Below are 21,151 nucleotides of genomic sequence, written 5' to 3' on the forward strand. Positions count from 1 at the left end.
TTGTGACTTCAGTTTGTAACTTGCTTCGGAACTTGCATAAATAAATCCTACATAAGGAGGCCAGTGTGAGAGAGCAACCACTCACCAAACAACCCTGATCTCAGGTCACTTTGACCCTCAGCTTGTATTGAGCTGAAGCACAGTGGCAGCATTCCTCTTAAACTGGTGCATTTTCAGTTTGTAAAGTCATCCTGAGGGCCTTGGTAGGCTTCAGTGTACCCCACACCAGGAGTCTGAGGTCAGATCCTCAGACTCCTAAAGAACTATTCTGAAGTAATAAAGACAATTTATACTTTGAAATTTTACTAAACGTCTCAGATTGGAGAGCTAAAAATATTTTATTCTCTTCATGGAAGCCTTTGGGAATATATGTTCCATCGAAGCAATTAGACAAATTTGCTGTTCTGTCCAGAAAGGAAGGCCAGTGGGACATGTCTAAGAAAACTTCTAATGTCTGTGCTTCCCTTAGACTTTGAGGAAGGGGTGGGCTGCTGGGTCCTGGACTTGTCTTCATTTTGTATAAGCTGTCTACCTCCTTTATCTCATCTTTGAGGCTCAGGAGGCTTAGCCAGGCCTGAGATCGTTTCAAAAGATTTTGTGGTGTTTTAGGTACCGGAAGTGTTTTTTCACATTTTAAATTTTGTGATGATTTCAAACTTATAGAAGAGTTGTAAGATTAGTACAAATAACTTTTTTTCCCTGAATCATTTAAGAGCGGTTTGCTCCATCACACCCAAATACCTCAGTGTATTTCCTACAAACAAGAAAATTCTCCCACATAACAATACAACCATCAAAATCATGAAATGAAATTTTCATGTATATGTTACTATCATCTAATTCACACACTCCATTAAAGTTTTAGCAATTGTCCCAATAATGTTTCTTTTTCTTTTTCTTTTTCTTTTTTTTTAAATAGAAACCACTCAGACTGCATCCTCTCCCTCTTACTCTCCTGAGGGAAGAGAAGAATGATCATCAATGGCAAATGGCAGATGCAGCAAAGGAACAGCAAGAGCTGGGTTCATGCTCAGGAGAACACGCTGCACCTTCTCTCTGAGGTTTCCACTGTTACACATTCAGAGAAACTTCTCTAGTAACAAAGTATAGAAATAGTCCCTGAAAGTATAGTCTTCCAATAATGTTTCTTATAGCAAAAGGATCCAATCCAGGATCACCTACTGCATTTAGTTCTCTTGTGTCTTTAGTTTTCTTCAATCTGGAAAAGTTCTTCAGTTTTTACTTGACTTCCATGACTTTGACACTTTAAAAGAATACAGGGTAGTTTCATGTCTTAGGTTTAAGTCTGTTATCCACTGTGAGTTGATTTTTGTGAGAGGTGAAAGGTGCGGATCCTGTTTCAGTCTTCTACATGTAGCTATCCAATTTCCCCAGAACCATTTATTTAATAAGGATTCTTTTCCCCAGTGTATGTTTTTGTCTGCTCTGTCAAAGATGAGATGGCTATATGAGGATGTTTTATATCTGGGTTCTCAGTTCTGTTCCATTGGTCTATGTCTCTGTTCTTGTGCCAGCACCATGCTGTTTTGGTTACCATAGTCTTGTAGTATAGCTTGAAGTCTGGTAAATAGATACCTCCCAGTTTGTTCTTTTTGCTTAAGATTGCTTTTGACATATGGTATCTTCTCTGGTTCCATACAAAGCATAGAATTATTTTTTCTAGATCTGTGAAAAATGATGTTGGTATTTTAATAGGGATTACATTGAATCTGTAGATCACTTTGGGTAGTATAGACATTTGAACAATGTTGATTCTGCTGACCAATGAGCATGGCATGGTTTTCCACCTGTTTATGTCCTCTGTTATTTTCTTCCTCAGTGCTTCGCAGTTCTCCCTGTAGAGGTCTTTTACCTCCTTAATTAAATATATTCCTAGGTATTTTATTTTCTTTGTTGCTATTGTGAAAGGTATTGAGTCTTTGATTTAGTTCTCAGTTTGACTGTTGCTGGTGTATAGGAATGTTATTGATTTTGTAACCTGAGACTTTGCTGAGTTTGTTTCTCAATTCCAGTAGACTTATGGAAGAATTTTTGGGGTTTTCTAGATGTAAGATCATATTGTCAGCAAAGCGCAATAGTTTGACCTCTTCTACCCCCATTTGGATGCTCTTGATTTTTTTCTGTTGTCTGATTGTCCTGGCTAGGACTTCCAGCACTATGTTGAATAGAAACAGTGACAAAGGGCAACCTTGGCTGGGCACACTGGCTCACACCTGTAATCCTAGCACTCTGGGAGGCCGAGGCAGGTGGATCGTTTGAATTCAGGAGTTCAAGACCAGCCTGAGCAAGAGCGAGACTCCGTCTCTACTAAAAATAGAAAGAAATTATCTGGCCAACTAAAAATATATATAGAAAAAATTAGCTGGGCATGGTGGCACATGCCTGTAGTCCCAGCTACTTGGGAGGCTGGGGGCAGGAGGATTGCTTGAGCCCAGGAGTTTGAGGTTGCTGTGAGCTAGGCTAACACCATGACACTCTAGCCTGGGCAACAGAGTGAGACCTAAAAAAAAAAAAAAAAAGAAAGAAAGAAAGAAAAGAAAATGGCAACCTCGTCTGGTTCCAGTTCTAAGTGGGAACACTTTCAGTTTTACCCCATTCAGTATGATGTTAGCTGTGGGTTTGTCTGGTCTGTTCAGGAATTCTCTTTCTTCCTTATTGAGCCTAGAGAGGCTGTGTGTTTCTAAGAATTTGTCCATTTCCTCCACATTTTCCAGTTTATATGCATAGAGATTTTCATAGTATTCATAGATGACATTTTGTATTTCCATGGCATCAGTTGTAATTTCTCCTTTTCCATTCCTGATGGAGCTTATTAGAGTTCTTTCTTTATTGCTTCTTGTTAACCTAGCCAGAGGCATGTCAATTTTGTTTTTTCAAAGAACCAACTTTTTGTTTTATTAATCTTCCATATAGTTTTTTTCTTATCAATTTTATTTAGTTCTGTTCTGATCTTTGTTATTTCTTTTCTTCTTCTGGGTTTGGGGTCAGTTTGCTCATCCTTTTCCAGTTCTTTGAGATGACTCATTAGATTATTTATTTGTGATCTTTCTGTATTTTGGATGTAGGCATTTATGGATATAAATTTTCCTCTCAGGATTGCTTTATCTGTATCCCACAGATTTTGATAAGTTGTGTCTCCTTTATCAGTTCAAAGAATCTTTTGATTTCCATCTTGATTTCCTCCTTAACGAAATAATTGTTCAGCGGAAGGTTGTTTAGTTTCCATGACTTTGTGTAGAGATGAGAGTTTCTGTTGGAGTTCATTTCTAATTTTATTCCACTGTGGTCTGAGAAGATGCATGGTATAATTTCTATTTTTTTAAAAATTTTTTGAGACATGCTTTGTGTCCTAGGATATGATCCATCTTAGATAATGTCCCATGAGCTGATGAGAAAAGTGTATATTCAGTGGTTTTGGGGTAGAATGTTCTGTAAATGTCATTCAGACACATTTGTTCTGGAGTTCTGTTTAAGTCCATTGTTTCTTTGTTTGCATTTTCTCTTTTGTGAAATGTCTATTAATGTATTTTGACCATTTTCATTTGGGCACCTTTCTTTTTTCATTTTCTTTTTTTTTAGTGATTTGTTGGTGTTTTTCTCCTACATTGTACATGTATTCCTCTGAATTCTGCGTAATAATCCTTTGCTCATTGTATGTATTTCAAATATCTCCTCCCTATTTGTGTTGTGTATTTCTTTGTCACGTCTTTTGAGAAACAGAATGCCTTAATTTTAATGCAGTCAAATTTATCAGTCTTTTATTTTGAAGTTGTGCTTTTAGTGTTTTATTTAAGAAATTCTTTTCTACCTCAAAGTCAAAGTCTCTACCTCAGAGTCATATTCTTCAAAAATGCTTTGACTATTCTTGGCCCTTTGCTCTTTCACTTAAATTTTCAGATTAGCTTGTCAAGTTTCATTGAACATTCCATTGATATATTAATTTTGATGTAATACTGGAATCTTTTCATACTTGAATAAACAAATATATTTTCTAAAAAAAACAGCAGAAAAAGATATTATAAATTACTGAGAAATTCTGTGAGCTTTGTATTGCCTTATTTATGAACTATATAGCCAGATATATTCCATTTAAATAATTTTATTATTGTTATTACATTTTTCTTGCTGTGTTGCCCAGGCTGGATCCTAACATATGGGCTCAAGTGATCCTCCCACCTCAGCCTCCAAAGTAGCTGGGACTATAAATATGTACCACCATACCCAGCTAACTTTGTATTTTAAACTGAAGGAAGGTGAGCAGAAATGTTGGTATCCAGATTTGGAACAACATCAATTTGTATCGATCTTTAGAATTTCTTAGCTATCTATGTGCCATTTCATCACCAAATCACTGCCTACATCTCTAGTCTTTTTGCTCATCACACTCCATAGCAATTTATTCTCCAGCAACATCACATTATGTGTATTACCATTGACATGCTATGCTATTTCATGCTCTAAGAATTTTTATTCCTTTCAGAGATGCTTGTAATTTTAGATCTTTTGAATACCTATCTATTCTGTAGGATACATGTCTACAATAGGCATTCATAGACTGAATTAATAATTCCTACTTTGCTGCCCTTGAACCATCAACATATTGCCATAAATTATCAATATGTTTTTCTCATACCAAATAGTATCGCCTGAGTGTAATAGCTCATACATTATTCACTTTTGTATCTTCAGTTGTAAACATAGTGACTGATATTTTGTTAGGTCTTCAAAAAGTAATTACTGAATGAATCTGTGGATAAAAGGATATATCAATCAATTTTTGAATGAAATTTCACTGAATTTATAGCCCAATGAGTTTCATTGAATTTATAGTTCAATCTATAGACATTTCCCAATATTGAGTTTTTTGATGCATAAACACAGTAGTCATCCCTCAATATTCATGAAGGATGTGGTTTCAGGACCCTCCCTGAGATACCAAAATCCACCGATGCTCAAGTCCCTCAAATAAAATGGCATAGTATGGTATTTTCATATAACCTATGCACATTCTCCTGTATACTTTAAATCATCTCTAGATTACTTATAACACCTAATACAATGTAAATGCTATGTAAATAGTTGTTATACTATATTGTTTAGGGAATAATGACAAGAAAAAAGTCTATACATGTTCAGTACAGATGCAAGGATCCATTTTTTTCCTAATATTTTCAATATTCTGTTGGCTGAATCTACAAATGCATAGCCCACAGATATGAAGGGCCAATTGTATTGTATGTCTTTCCACTTGCTTAGATCTTTTTACGTTTCTCTTAGCAGTTTTTTTTACTTTTCAGTGTATAGATCTTACATTTATTTGGACAGATCCAGTCCCTAGATAGGACACATTTTTTGAGGCTACTGTAAATTGTTTTTTTATTTTTATTTTGGAGATTCAATGCTGATTTGTAACCATGTAATTTTTTATTATGGTCATATAACTTTCAATCCTTTGTAAACTCACCTATAAATTCTAACAGATTTTTTGTAGAGTCTATCAAGTTTTCTATAAACTATCATGTGATCTATGAATAAGGATATTTTTACTTTTTACTTTTTGCTTACATATGCTTTTTAGTTTATTTTCTTGCCTATTGGACCAGCCAGAACCTTTGGTACAATGTGGAATTACAGTGGCAAGAGTAAACATTGTTGCCTTTTTCCCCCAACCCTAGAAGGGGGGGAAAACCATAGCTACAGTTTGTTTCAGAAGATTATTTTCCCCCCAGATTGAGGAGGTACCTTTTTATTCCTAGTTTAATCATAGATGTTAAATTTTGTGGAATACTTTTTCTGCTTCTATTAAGATAATCATATAGTTAATTTTTTTAGTCAGTTAATGCAGTGAATTAGATTGGCTGATTTTTAACTGTAAACCCCCCTTCCTAGGATAAACCCTACTTGGTCAAGATGTATTATTTTTTCTATTATTGGATTAGATTTGCTAAAATTTTGTTAAGAATTCTTACATCTATGTTTATGAGGCATATTATTCTGTAGTTTAATTTTCTTCTAATGACTTTGTCTGGTTCTGTTATTAGAGTAGTGCTGGCCTCAAAGGATGAGTCATGAAAGTATTCAGTCAGCTTCAATTTTCTGGAAGAGTTTATATAAAATTGATATTACTTCTTGCTTAAATATTTAGTAGAATTCACCAGTGAAACCATCTGATTCTGAAGTTTTCTTTGCAGGAATGATTTTTAATCTCAAATTCAGTTTCCTTAACAGATCTTCTGGTTATTAATTTCTTCTTGGTTAAGCTCTTGGCAGTGTGTGTATTTCATGAAATTTTTCCATTCCATGAGTTATTGAATTCGTTGACATAACTTTTAATAAGATTCTTTTATTATCCTTTTAATATATATGGTATATGTCATAATGTTACTTCTCTCATTCCTGATATTGGCAATTTGTGACTTTTTTCTCCCTGATCATTCTGGGTAGAGGTTTATCAATTTTATTCATATTCTCAAAGAACCTGCTTTTGGTTTTATTGGTTTTCTTTATTAGTTATTGTTTGTTTTCTAATTGATTGATTGCTTTTTGTTATTTACTTTGCTCTGATTACTTTAAGTTTCTATTTGTTCTTTTATTCTAGTTTATTTAGTAGAAAGTTGAGGCTGTTGCTTTGTGATATTTCTTTATTACATTTAATGTGATTATCAATATACTTGCAGTTGAATCTCATCTTGCTTCCTATTTTTTTCATCTGTTTTTTGTTTTTCCCTCTTTTCCTGCCTTCTTTTTATTAATGAACATTTTAGGATTCCATTTTATTTTCTTTTTTGTTTTATTAGTTGTACTTCTTTGTTTTACTTTTTATTTTACAATATAAATCTTTAACTTATCACTGTCTAAGTTAAAATAATATTTTGCCACTTCTTCTACCCACTGTGCTATTTTTGTTTTACACTTTACTTCTATATATACATCTTCAACTTATGCTATGCACTAAATGTTTGCGTCCCCCCAAATTTACATGCTGAAATCCTAATCCTCAATGTGGTGGTTTTAGGAGGTGTGGCCTTTAGGAAGCAATTGCATCATCAATGTGGAGCCCTCATATATGGGGTCAGTGTCTTTATAAGAATAGAAATAAGAACTTGCACCTCTCTCTCTTTTCTTCACCATGTGAAGATACAATGAGAAAACAGTTGTCTGTAAATCAGGAAAAGGGCCCTCATCAGAACCCAAATATGCTGGCACTCTCATTTCTGTTGTTTATAAGCCACCCAGTCTATCTATGGTATTTTGTTACAGCAGCCTGAACAGACTAAGACGCTATCACTATGCATATAACATTTCAATGGCCTTCTGTTATACCTAACGTGTCTTTTATGGTCCTGGTGTGAGTTGATTCCTATTGACTCCTCCAATCTCTTCTCTCTCCGCATTGCACCACATGCTGTTCTTGTCTAAGTTCTTTGGCATGTAAACTTTTTCCCACTTCCTGTCCTTGAAACCTGTTATTCTCTAAAACTGGAACTCATCCTCTCTCTGCTCCTCTACCTGAATAATACCACCTCATCCTTTAGGTCACCACTTTAATTCCCTTCATCATAAAGTTCTCACCTAGCCCATGTCTATACCTTATTATAACATCTTATACTTTGTGGCCATAGTTCTTACAATTGAGCAATTACAGACTTAAGAAGAAAACCCACAGAAAGTCAGCACTGGACGATGTTCAGGAACATGGGCTCTGGATTCAGATGGCCTGGATTCAAACCCAACTCTGCCACTTAGTTGTATGATCGTAGTTAGGTTACCTACCTTTCTATGCCACAGTTTTCTCATATGTAAGAATAATGATAATAACAACACCTGCATTACATTCATGCTTGTTCATGATTATCATCATTATTGTTATTATGGCAAATTGTAGTTGCGCTTTTATGTGTGAATTTTATTTATTGTTTTTCCTCACACTGGTCTAGTAATTCTAGTAAGCAGGGAATATCTTAATTGATCTCCATTGTATTTTTAGCAGTGTCTAATAGATTAATATTTGTCAAATTATATAATTAGCATTAAAATTATGAAATAATTTTGGCTTTTCAATGTGAGTTAATAACAACTTAAAGTTCCAACAATTTAAACTTGGAAGATAATATTTATGAGTTGTATGAGTGAAAAATTAGGGACAATGAGAGTTAGAAAAATTAGTTGAGATTTTTCTACATAATACCAGATAATTTCAATTAGGAAAAAATTTATTAATTTATAACAGCTGCTTTTAGCTATTAAACTGGAAGGATTAATATGGTCAATACTTTGAAGGAGTATGATAGAGATACAGTTCTATTAGTTATACATGAGCATGATCATGTTGCCACTTCTAAAACTATAAATGTAAGGAGTTGTGGTTAGATATACTCTGACTTCAAAATAAGAAATGTAGAGTTTTTTTTAAATTTCCGGTTACTAAAACTAATTATTTCTTACAATCAGAAACAAAGATGACATTTAGAAAGGCACTGTTAAAAAAAGACACAGAAAAAAAATTATTAACTATCTAATGTCAGTTGAATTTCATACTGTGTGGTGAGAACCAAAGACAACATAGTTTCCTGCCCTGCATTAAATGGACCAGACAGTCTTTCCAGTCCCCATTTTAAATAATATAGAGACTATCAACTGTAACTTAGTGGCTTGCTCCATGAAATACCAACTAACCAGCTCAATTATCAAGGTTTTCTTCAAGACTTTTGCTTTGATGTGCCCACTGATCCAAAGTTATTAAGTTATAAACTCTGCTCAACACCAACCAGTTCCCTGTCTTGCAAAATTCACTTTATTATCACTTATCGGAGGTCCTAAAACCTTACAAATATGCTTCCCCAATTTTACCATTTTGAGATAATAGTAACACTCTTAAGATAATATTTTCCATTATTGCAGTAGGTCCAATAAACTCTGCTTTGCTTGATCAACTGATCTGTATGGTGGTCTTTTGGGGATTTGACAGTCAACAGTAAACACATGCAAGTTTTTTGTGGACATATTCATTCATTCCTGTTGAGTATATGTCTAGGAAATGAATTGTTGGGTTATAGGATAGGTATATATATTAACGGTATATTGTTAGGAAATGGCCACCTCCCTATATCCGTGCTGAATTATAGTTCCCTGACACATTGACCATATCAGTATTGTTGGCCAATGAACATTAGCAAACATGACCTAGGCAGAGGTTTGAAAAGTGCACATTGGGACTTTCCCTGTTGAAACACTATGCCATGTAAAGAAGTTTGGGCTATCTTGCTGAAGATATGTAGCCCAACCAAGAGCCATTACCAGACATATAAGTGAAGCCCTCTTAGACAATCTGGTCCCAGTCAAGCCAGATTATTGCAGCAACATGCGTGACTGGGAAAGACCAGTGGAAGAACCACCTGGCTAATCTTAACCTGAATTGCTGACCTAGAAAATCATAAACAAATTAAAGGATTGTTGTTTTATGTTGTCAAACTTTGAGATTGTTAGTTAAAATGACAATGGATAACTGATAGTATGGCTAACTTTATAAGAAACTGCTGAACAGCTTTCCAAATGGATTATAGCGTTTTAATATTCCCACCAACAATGTGTGAGAATTCAAGATGTTCCCCATCTTCATCAACGCTTGGGATTATCAGTCTTTGTATTTTTAGCCATTATGTGTAATGAGATCTTATTGTACTTAGAATTTGCATTTTTTTTGATGAGTACTGAGTTAAGCACCTTTTCATATGTTTTTAGCCACTTGAATCTTTTTTTGTGACATTCTTATTCAAGTCTTTGGCCCATTTAAAAAATGTTGCTATTTTTCTTTTTTATGATGCTACAGCTCCTTATAGGTTCTAGATATGAGCCTTTTTTTTAAAAATCAGGTATATGTACGTTAAGTATTTTCTCCAATAATGGCTTGCCCTTTGATGTGCTTTTGATGATAGAAAGTGTCTTTTGATGATAGAAAGTTTTAAATTTTGATAAATTCTACTATATCATTTTTTCCCATTATATTGTTAGTGTGTCCTGTCTTCTGTGTCCTATTTAAGAAATCTTTGTTTAACCAAAGGCCATGACGATGTTTTTTCTATGTTCCCTTTTCTAAGCTTGTGGTAGATTGTCTCGAAGATGTTCACCACCAATTCTTTTCTTCTTTTCACACATAATGCCATTCCCCCAATAACTGAAAGAATATATTCTTCTCTTCCCCTTGGGTTTGGGCTGGCTAGCCTTAGGGACTCACTTGACCAGCAGAATGTGCTAAAAATCACATTCTGGAATTTGGAGGCTTGATTATAAGAACTCTTAAAGCTTCCACCATGGTTTCTTAGAACAATCATGCCAGAAGAAGCCAGACATCATGTTAGAAGTCTGAATCCCCTGAGACCATCATGGTGGAGAAAGAGTGGTCCTAGTAAGCCCTCAGCTATTATAACCACCTCAGACCAAACATCAGACATGTGAATGAAAGATCATCTTGAATATTTTATTCTCAAAAAATGCTATGTGGAGAAGAAATGAAGCTCGAGACTTATGGCCCTAGGTGAGCTGTAGCAGCCATTTTCAGCCTTTCAAGCCATCCTAGCTATTACCCCACACATCATGGAGCAGAAATGAGACATTCCTACCATGCCGTGTCCAAATTCCTAACCCCCACAATCATAGCTTAAGAAATAGTTGTAGTTTTTACACTTCTAGAATTTGGGATAATTTGTTATGCCATGATTAATAACAAGAACACAAATTCATAGTTTAGCTTTCATATTTAGTTATATGACTCATCTCAATTTAATTTGTGTGTATATTATGAGGTAGGGTCAAGTATTTGGGTTTTCTGTTGTTGATGTTGTTTCCTCTACATGGATGTTCAGTTACACCAGCTCCATTTATGTAAAAGAATTTTCTATTTAATTGCTTTGGTGACATTTAAAAAAATCAAGTGAATATTTACATGTGGATCTATTGATGGACTCTCTTTTCTGTTCTATTAATTTACTTGTCTTTCCTGTGGAGTATGATTTCTTCTTTAGGATTATTTTGGCTCTTTTAGTCTATGGTATTTTCCTATAAATGTTGGGGTCATCTTGTCAATCTATAAAAAATTTCACTTGGATTTTGATTGGAATAGTATCAATTGATGATTTTTGGAAAGGATGTACATCTCAAAATACTAACCTTTCCATTGAAATATGTTATATCTCTAAATTTATTTAGATTTTCTTTAATTTTTTTCATATGTATTTGTTAGTCTTCAGTGTAGAAGTTCTTTGCATCTTTTATTGAATATTACATTACTAAGAAAAATCCACCTAATGAAAAGGAGATCATAGCACACAAATGAGAAATTGAGCTGGAGTGTTTAAGGATTAGACAACTTGATCATCAGATGTTTGAATCAAACAGAAAATTAACACTATCTGGACTGATCATCTGCAGTGATTTGATCAGTTTTGGGCTCAATGTGTTGATTATACCTCCATATCAGAAAATTTTATAAAGATGAAATCTTTATATTTGTTTGTTCACAGTCTTAAAGGGTTTTTCTCCCCAATGTGGTCAGGAATTTGGATATGCATATTCAAATAGATAGGTAACCAGTTCCTTCATGGTAGAGGTTTTCCTTCATCTGTGATTGACCATTCTTTTTTACAGAGTAAGCACTGATATGATTATGAGACAATGGGACATCCTGCTGTGTGGACAGGACTTGTGGTTTATTGGATTTTACCAGAAATGGCTCTCACTGGCCATTTTCTTCAAGGACCCATAACTGTCTGTATTAATAGGTATTTGGGGGTGGTGCAGCTGGACAATTTATTCAAAGAATAATTTTCCAAAATCTCTGGTGGGATTCATAAATAATTCTGATAGTGATCTTGGAACCAATAGGGGAACATGGATGGGAAGTTCTCACAATTTGATATCTAGACTTTCATCCATTCTCCTATTTTCAGATTAATCAACTATGCTGAGCTTGGTATTTCAGAGTTTGATATCCTTTTTGTTCAACCTCGCAATGGAGTAGACCCCATTTTTGCCAAAGGTTTGGGTAGAATGATCTCTTGATTGGTGGAGTAAGAGGAGAAATGGAGATTTATTTGTGTCTTATACAGACTTTCAAATAATTTCTCCTGAGACTGACTTGTACCCTCACATTCATAAATTGCTAGTGCTTCACCATCCAAACCTAAGGCAATGTAAAATAAATCAGCTTGCTTGTGTTCTTCCTCTTTCCCCATTTCCCAGCTGGGTTAGTTTTCAGCTTTATTGGGTCTTCTAACCTGGCTTCCAGCTTCCCAAGAAATTGCTCTTTACTTCTTTCTTCTATTTAAAAAGTGTGAAGTCTTAAACTAATACAAATAACCATGTTATTTTAAAAATATGTCATAAACACACACAAACCCACCATCTGACAAGACGTTCTGAATGTTGATAATAGTTTATATCTACCATAAGTTTCTTACCTTTCCATATCCCTGCTCTCTTTCACTGGAAAAAAATTACTACTTTAAATTTTATGTTCATCATTTCCTTGTATTAAGTTTTACAACGCATGTGTAGTCCTTAAAAGTATATGGTTTACTTCTATTTGTTTTTAGTTTATAAACAGAGCAGTATGTTGCTTTTTTTCTTTCTGGAAATTACTTTTTTCTCTTAATATTGCTACTAAATTCATTCATATTGGTATGTGTAGCTGAAGTTCATTCATATTGACTACTATATGGCATGCCTCTTAAATATACTGCAATTTATTTACCCATATTAAACAATCAAGAATATGATACATCAATCAATGATAAATTTGTATTAAAAAGGTTATATTTAATCCAATTCTGTGCACTCAAGGATAAAAGAATTAGGATATTGAGAAAGAAATAGTCATAGTTTGAGTACAGGATAAGTGACTGAAACTTGGAAAGGTTTTTATCATTATCTTAACATTAAATTAAATGGCAATGAGTATATGTAGGATTTGAAGTATAGCCTATAATGATCTACCCTTACCAATTCAGATTCATGTACTTATTAGTGCAATGGTATCATTTTTGAGTTTAGGAAGGAAAAACCAGTCTTTGGAGTTCACTTTCCCACCCTCCCATCCCTCTCCACTTGTGGGAGTGGAGATTGGTCAAGGGGCTCTCTAGAACCACAAAACTATCGCAATATATACAATGATACTCCTGAAGATGTTTAATGAGGCTTTAGGAGGAGAGAGTATCCTATGAACTATTAAGTAGAAAGATAGTTTGTCTTACTCCCAAGATATGTTAACATAGGCAGAAAGGACATCCCAGGAAGCCACCACCTCTTATTTACTGAAACAACTCCTCTTTCTCCCTTAGCTCCAGCTGCCCATTTTCAAGATATTCACCACACAAATGCACATACACACCTACACATACTTACATAATATACATTTCCTTTTTTGTTGGACAAAAAGAGGCTCAATAGTCATCATCCCCCCTTACTCATTGTAACAGGATCACTTAGTCAAAAAAGGAGGACCTGACAATAGACATATAACCCAACAACCAAGGACACAATGAACTATGGTGCAGATAACCCTAAGGAGCCAATAGAGATGCTATGCTACCTTAAATAAGGAAGGTACTTCTACAGTAATTACAATGACTAATAGAGGCAATTAAACAGGGGAAAGTCTTATTAAGACTCCAGAATTCAGGTGGTAACCAAATGGTCATGTCATATTTCTTTTATTTACTTGACAATGTCACCCAGAGCCCAAGTTCCTGGAAGTCACTGCCTGAGTCAAAACATACAAGTGGCTGTGGCCTTGAAGCTCTTCTTTAGTGGAATTGCAGTTAGAATGGGTTATGACTGGATAATTAGTGGTATCATCTTTTATATTTGTTACTCTATTCTCTGTTGAACCTGAGGGAAAATGAAGGCAGAGCCTATTGTGTCTTTCCCCTAGGACTTTTGAAGTCTGGAGTTTCCATCTTTCTCACAGAGCTGATGTTACACTACTAAAGATACCATAATATGAGCTTTCAGAAAGGCTTACCTCTTTTTTTTTTTTTTTTTTTTTGAGACAGAGTCTCATTCTGTTGCCAGAAAGGCTTACCTCAAAAACATACAGTTTCTTAAACAAAGGAATTATTTATATTTCCTCAAATAATTCAAGAAGTTTTTAGGGCTCAAATATTACTAATTACTAGTGATTAATTTTGTCTGATTGTGTTCCTTCTACCAATGAAGAACACTTTCCCTGAAATTAATATTATAATATGATCATGTTGGAATGTTCGCTATCAGTCAATATTACAACAGGCACTTATCATAGCTCAGCTTACAGAAATTTTATGTTGAGAGTTAATACAGGAAAATTAAATTATTACTTATAATATCAGTAAAGTTTATAGTCTTAAGCATCAACTCATAGTTGAAGTAACCTGACAATGCTGTTAAATACTTCTGGGAACATTTAGGGCAATTTAACTGTTTGTTTAGAGTTGCAATGACTTAAGGAGGAAGAGTCAAAATCTAGGAGGTATTCCTGTTCAATTGGAGGAAGTTGTGTTTCCTTAGTCAAAGGATACATTCTGACCGGTGAGGCCAAACATCTGTACAGCCTGGGGGACAGTGGGCTTGCAGTCATCCCCTTACCCCTTATGGCTCTACTGCTTTCCCGAATTCCTGCCTCAGATGAACTTGCCTCACTGGCTACTTGTTCTCAATCACATACGCTTTCAGACACCTACACAATTGTCTTGCCATTTAATAGTTAAAGCAAACTGTTACATTGATGGCAATATAGTATTTTTTTAAATTTCAGAGTATTATGGGGCACAAACACCTTGGTTACATAAATTGCCTTTGCACTGCAATTGCCTTTGCATGGCCAGAGTCAGAGATACAAGTGTGCCCATCCCCCAGACAGCGCACACGGCACCCATTAGGTGTGAATTTACCCATCCCCTCCCTGCTCCTCCCACCTGCCCAACACCCTATGAATGTTACTTCCTATATGTGCACACTGGTGTTCATCGATTGGTACCAATTAAATGGTGAGTACATGTGGTGTTTGTTTTTCCATTTTTGTGATACTTCACTTAGAAGAATGGGCTCCAGCTCTATCCAGGATAATAAAAGAGATAGTTCACTATTTTTTTTTATTGCTGAGCAGTACTCCATGGTATATATATACCACATTTTATTAATCCACTCATGTATTGATGGGCACTTGTGTTGTTTTCACATCTGGCAATATAGTATTAATAACTATCAAAATAGCCTCACTAGATTTTTATAATAAACCAGATTTTATAGCTAAATAAGCCAGGACTCAAAGAGATTAGTTACTTTAGGTAAAGACACACATTTAAATATGGCAGAGCTGGGATCCACCTCTAACTTTCGGTAACTAAAATATCTATGCTCTTCCACCACTCTTTGTTGAAGAAAATACATGTTGTTGAAGACCACAAGGGAAATAAAAGGGGGTATTTTCTAAAATCTAAAGCTAAATCTGGAAGTAAACAATTACTATATCCACCATAAAAATTAATTTCTCCATGAGGAGAAAAGTTTTCTTAACTTCTGGGGCATCTTATAATTTCATGAAAACCTGCATCCACCCTACGGAAAGGTGATCATAGCATACAAACGGGGAATTGAGCTGGAGTGTTTAAGCATTAGGCAGTTTGATTATCATGTGTTTGAATCAAATATAATGTTAACGCTATCTGGAAAGATCATTTGCAGTGAATTGAAAGTCAGTTTTGAGCACAACATGTTGATTATACCTCTGTCAGAGAATTTTATAAAGATGAAATCTTTACATTGTTTGTTTTGGTCTTAAAGGGTTTCTGCCCCATTGTGACCAGGAATTTGCATATGTGTATCCAAATAGATAGGTATTCACTCCCTTGATGCAATTAATTTGGTCTAAAAAGAATTAGGGCTAGAGGTAACTTTTAAAGTGAGATTCAGGATTCTACCAGTGTAATGCCTTTCAAATGTATATGATTTGCAGACATAACCAACAGTCATTGGCAAGTAAGTGTAATAAATTTATAAGTTATTTTGCCAAAATATTAGGTTATATTTTATTCACTTGTACAAAAATAAACATATCTGTTCTGTGTGACATGAAATCATCTGACTAGAAATTTTAAAAAATAATTTATTATTTTTATTTTCTTAGATAAGCATATGTTTGATATCACAGGATAACTAAATTTTTCATTTTACTCTTCCATGATTTTTTTTTTTTTTTTTTTTTTTTTGTTACAGAGTCTCCTCACTCTGTTGCCTGGGCTAGAGTGCCATGGCATCAGCCCAGCTCACAGCAACCTCAAATTCCTGGGCTCAAGCAATCCTCCTGCCTCAGCCTCCTGAGTAGCTGGGACTACAGGCATGCGCCACCATGCCCGGGTAATTTTTTTCTATATATATAATTTTAGCTGTCCAGATCCTTCCTTTCTATTTTTAGTAGAGACGGGGTCTTGCTCTTGCTCAGGCAGGTCTCAAACTCCTGAGCTCAAACGATCCGCCCACCTCAGCCTCCCAGAGTGCTAGGCCACCGCGCCCAGCCTTAATAACAACTTAATACTTGGAATGATGCTAAAAGGGATTAAAAGAAAAATGACCCTACCATCAAGGAACTTACAATCTAATAGAAGACACAGGAAATATATGAATATAATAAGTAGAAATCCTGTCATTTCAGTGTATAAAAATGCCATAGGTTAAAAGGAGTGATAGAACATTTTTAAATCAGAGTCCTAGACAATTTTACAAGTATATTGTATTTGAGCTGACCACCAAAGCATGGGAAAGATTTAAACAGGGTATTTTCATGGGGAAATGTGGGAAGGGGTGGTATTAAGCACGGAGAACTCTCTCATAGGGTCTATAGCATATCCAGAATGCTTGAAGGATTGTGCAAGCAGATGAAGCAAATGAGGCTGGGGCCAATTATTGAGTGTCCTGTATATGCACCAAATACTCTATAACAAAGAGATAGGGGGACCAGGGGATAATGGCAAAAGTTCAGGCATCATACCCACCACTTTTGAATCCCACTTATTTACTATGTGACCCAGGTTAACTTACATAGGCTCTATAAACCATAGTTTCACCACTTAAAAAATCAAGATGAAAATGCACCCTTTTATTATGAGGCTTGGGACCATAGACTTAGTGTTATAACATAAATAAGATATATGGTTTAGCTTGCAGAAAAAAATTTATGCTTCAGCAGAAAATTTTGCATTTTCTATCCCTTCAGGCTATCTGATTCTGATTCTGTGGCAGATGTTTTTAAACTTCATAAATTATTTATTTATAATTTAAATTATAAATAATTATAAATTATTTATAACTGATAGCAATGTAGAATAATTCTTCTCTGTGACAAATTTAGTGCTGTTAGATAGAGATTGAACTAATATCCCTCTCCACAGTGGAAGAAGCAAGTTTTGCCTCCTCCATTTGCTCATTCATTTCAACTTTTATGACTTTTTTTTGAACTAATTATTATATCTGCCTAGTTCCCTCATTGTTGAATTGAAAAAAATCTTTAACATACTTATTTCATATCTATATGGGAGTCATTTTATCTCTCTGAGACCCAATTCCTTTTACTAAATTATTTTGCTAAGATTTATCCATATAAAGCTATGGTTGAGTCATATTGACTTTGGATACATTTCAGTGTATTTATTCACATTAAAAAAATTCAAGAATGTTTGCTACATTGGCTGCCTTTATTATAAGCACAAAATGAATGTATTTGAAAAAAATTTGCCTAGGGCTTTTTTCACTAGAAAAAAAAAAATAATGAGGTTTATACTTTGGAAGAAGGAGAGCTTTATTTCTCATGAAGGGTAACTGTTGGGCGGCTATTTCCACAGGTTGGGAACCTAAGCCCCAGTCAGAAGCCAGGCACACATAATTCAAAGAAGAGACAAAAGAACAGGATTTTATACCCGGGGGGTGGGGGTGGGGTTTGTCAAATATCCATATTCAACAAGCTATAGGAGGAGTCATGAATATTTATGAAGGAAAATCATATACATGTAATTGTGCTTTATTTCTCCATCCCTTCATGGCTGGGAATGCAATTTTAAGGTGTTTCTGGGGTCCGCTGGCTGAGGATTAGCAGAGGGCTTAGGATTTTATTTTTAGTTCACAAGTTTATAGCTTATCATACCTCTCCTGTTCATTATTGCCTTCCCAAAACCTTCTTCAGTGCCCCTTTCACCTCCTTATTCCTTAAAGTATAGATGAGCGGATTCAACATGGGAGTCACTAGGTTGTAGAAGAGAGTGAGAAACTTGCCTTGGTCTTGGGAAGAACTGTTTCCTGGCTGCATATATATATAGATGATGCTCCCATAAAACAGGGAGACTACTGTGAGGTGGGAGCTACAGGTATTGAAGGCCTTCCATCGCCCGGCAGCTGACTTGATTCTCAGCACAGCTATAGTGATGTAGCCGTAGGAGACAAGAATAAGAGTGAGAGGCAGTAGGACAATGAGAATGGCAAAGGCAAAGGCCAGCATTTCCACTGGGCGAGCATCCACACAAGCCATCTTGATCAGCGCTGGCATTTCACAGAGGAAATGGTTAACTCTGCGGCGACCACATCGGGAGAGGGTCATTGTTAGTGGGGACATGACAATGGCATTGACCAGTCCACTCCCCCAGGCCACAGCCACTAATCGTAAACACAGCTGGGGGTGCATAATGACCATATAGTGCAAAGGTTTGCAGACTGCAGCATAACGGTCATATGCCATGACAGCCAGAAGGATGCACTCGATTCCCCCAACAGAAAGGAAAGAAAAAAGTTGGACAACGCAGCCAGCATAGCTGATAGTCTTATCAGGACCCCAGAGGTTTACCAGCATCTGTGGGATGCAGCTAGTACTGAAACAGAGATCAAGAAAGGAAAGATTTGCCAGAAAGAAGTACATTGGGGTATGCAGCCGAGGGTCTAATATACATAGAAGAATTATAGTTGAATTTCCCAGAACAGCCACTGAATACAGAATAAAATTTACTATGAAGAGCACCATCTCCAGCTTGGGACGATCAGAGAAACCCACCAAGATAAAACCATAGTCTAAGCTGTCATTGGATTTTTCCATTGCCTTCCTTTCACATCATCTGTACAGCTGGCAAGGACAAAATGAAGAATATTTAATATATATTTTGTGAATATCTTTGAATATCAGGATTTGGGGGGAACACATAGCTATCAAGTCTAACAACCCATTCAATAATAGCATATCTTCTGCCCAGCTATATAAGATGTTCATCATTTGTTCAAACACATAAGGCAAAATATTTCATTATTGGCAAATTACCACTTATAATCATCATCTTTTTATTAAGTTGACATTTTTTCCCTATGATTCATAAGAGAAAGTATTTTAACTTTACTGAATATACATCACGGCTAATACTTCTTTCTGTAACATATTTAGAGGCAGTTACCACATCTCAGCTATTAATAAATTTATTTCAGGCCAAGACCATTCATACTCCTTCAACTCTTCTTCATATAAGAAGGTTAGAAGGTGTACTATTACCCTAGTAGCTGTCTTCCATATGCCCTCAATGTTAACAATGACTTTCTGAAAATGTGACAACCAGGGTTGAGCTCATTAACTGAGTTTTTGAAAAACACAAGGTACAGAGAAACTACTACTTACCGTGAGCATTCTAATCTTATTAATGTGGCATAAGTGTGTATTCACTTTACAGTGTCAATGTCACCTTTTTACTTAGATTATAATTGTATATAATAAATATCTCAGTTCTTTATACTCACAAAATACTATCAACTCAGATCTCTACCATTCATTTCATTGTAAGTAATGAAATTTTGCAACCTGGATTGCCAAGGTCAGGGAGGATATTCTGTCCAGTAATAAAATGGCAACTTTAGATATATTTTATCTTCTTTTAGCCTTTTACAAATGTCAAAACAATGTGATTAGCTTGCGGAAGAGAGGCACATGACAATAGAGATGAATGGACACAAAGGGGGAAAGGGAATGTGGTAAATAAAGAGTAAGAAAGAGTAATTTTAAAAAGTAAATAAAAAAAGATTGACCCTAAAATCACCAAGAAGAAGAAAGAGAGACAGATCCATAAAAGATACACTCATAACTGGATTAAAGGATGCCTGGATAACAAAGAAATAACAGATAAAGGGAGACAAGTGTAAAAGCAGAACAGCTGGTATAGAAGGAAATATATCTCACACCCTTAGTCATGTTGATTCTTTGATAACTTAAGCATAAATAAGACTAACATTATTAAATGATATTACAAAATACCTAGACTGCTGTGTGATCTACAGAATTAAGGGCTTTTTCTAATAATAATAATATATTCAATTAGTTATCTGAGAAAAAATAAAGACAGAATAGGACTTAAATTTTTATCATAGATATTTTGATTTTCAAATGTAAAATTTGTCTTTGATGAAACTTTCTTGACCTTGAAATTCTTATAGTAAATTTACTTTCCATAGCCAAATATAGCACACCAAAGCAAAAGAAAATTTTTCCCATTTTCTCTAGTCATTTAGGCTTACCTGGCTTTAATTTTTCCAAAGGATATAGGAAGAAAATATATTAATGTTTTTCTTCTGGTTTTGTTTGTTATCTGGGATTTTGTGGAAGACTGGGCAGTTAATAGAAATAGAAAGTAACAGTAAGGTTATGAGACTACTGCACCAGCAATTATATAGAAGTAGTTACAAAGATCTCAACTTATCAAGAAACAGATTTTCAGTCAAGCCCCAAACGCTCTTCTATGCATTAAATTCTGGTTTCCAGTTTCCTTTTGAAGATAAAAGAGAAAGAGTCTATTCCTTTTCTTTATAATTTGATTAAAGCGATAGAGTAATAGTATAGCACTACTTCAGAGAAAAGGTAAAATGGAGTAATTGCCATAGGGTAATTAAATTATAGGGAAAAAAGGCAATTGTATTAGAAAATAGCATTAGCATCCTTCCTCTGTCTACCTGCCATTTGAGCCAACTACTTAGCCTTCTAGAGGCTTTCTGGAGCTGTCAACCAAAGCTCCAAGGCAAGGACTTCCTGCTCACTCCAGAAAATAACCAATGCAGATTTGGAAGCTCTTATAGACCCCGATGG

The 21,151-nt window shown here is 35.2% G+C and overlaps 1 protein-coding gene and 1 non-coding gene across 2 annotated transcripts; both read right to left on the reverse strand.

Moving 5' to 3' along the window:
• Positions 1 to 921: 921 nt before the first annotated feature.
• Positions 922 to 1,135, reverse strand: LOC138399282 (small nucleolar RNA U3). Its single transcript, XR_011236157.1, has one exon. It is a non-coding gene; the product is annotated as a small nucleolar RNA U3 (small nucleolar RNA).
• Positions 1,136 to 18,202: 17,067 nt separating this feature from the next.
• LOC138399075 (putative olfactory receptor 2W6) lies at positions 18,203 to 19,129 on the reverse strand. The gene has a single exon (XM_069493566.1). The coding sequence runs from the start codon at positions 19,127 to 19,129 to the stop codon at positions 18,203 to 18,205; it is 927 nt and encodes a 308-aa protein (XP_069349667.1).
• Positions 19,130 to 21,151: the final 2,022 nt, after the last annotated feature.

The sequence above is a fragment of the Eulemur rufifrons genome, chromosome 18 (genome assembly GCF_041146395.1).
Source record: "Eulemur rufifrons isolate Redbay chromosome 18, OSU_ERuf_1, whole genome shotgun sequence".
NCBI lineage: Eukaryota > Metazoa > Chordata > Mammalia > Primates > Lemuridae > Eulemur > Eulemur rufifrons.

What these genes read in the sequence shown, in the direction of transcription:
- LOC138399075 (XM_069493566.1), bottom strand. Translation starts at nt 19,129, where the DNA reads ATGGAAAAATCCAATGACAGCTTAGACTATGGTTTTATCTTGGTGGGT.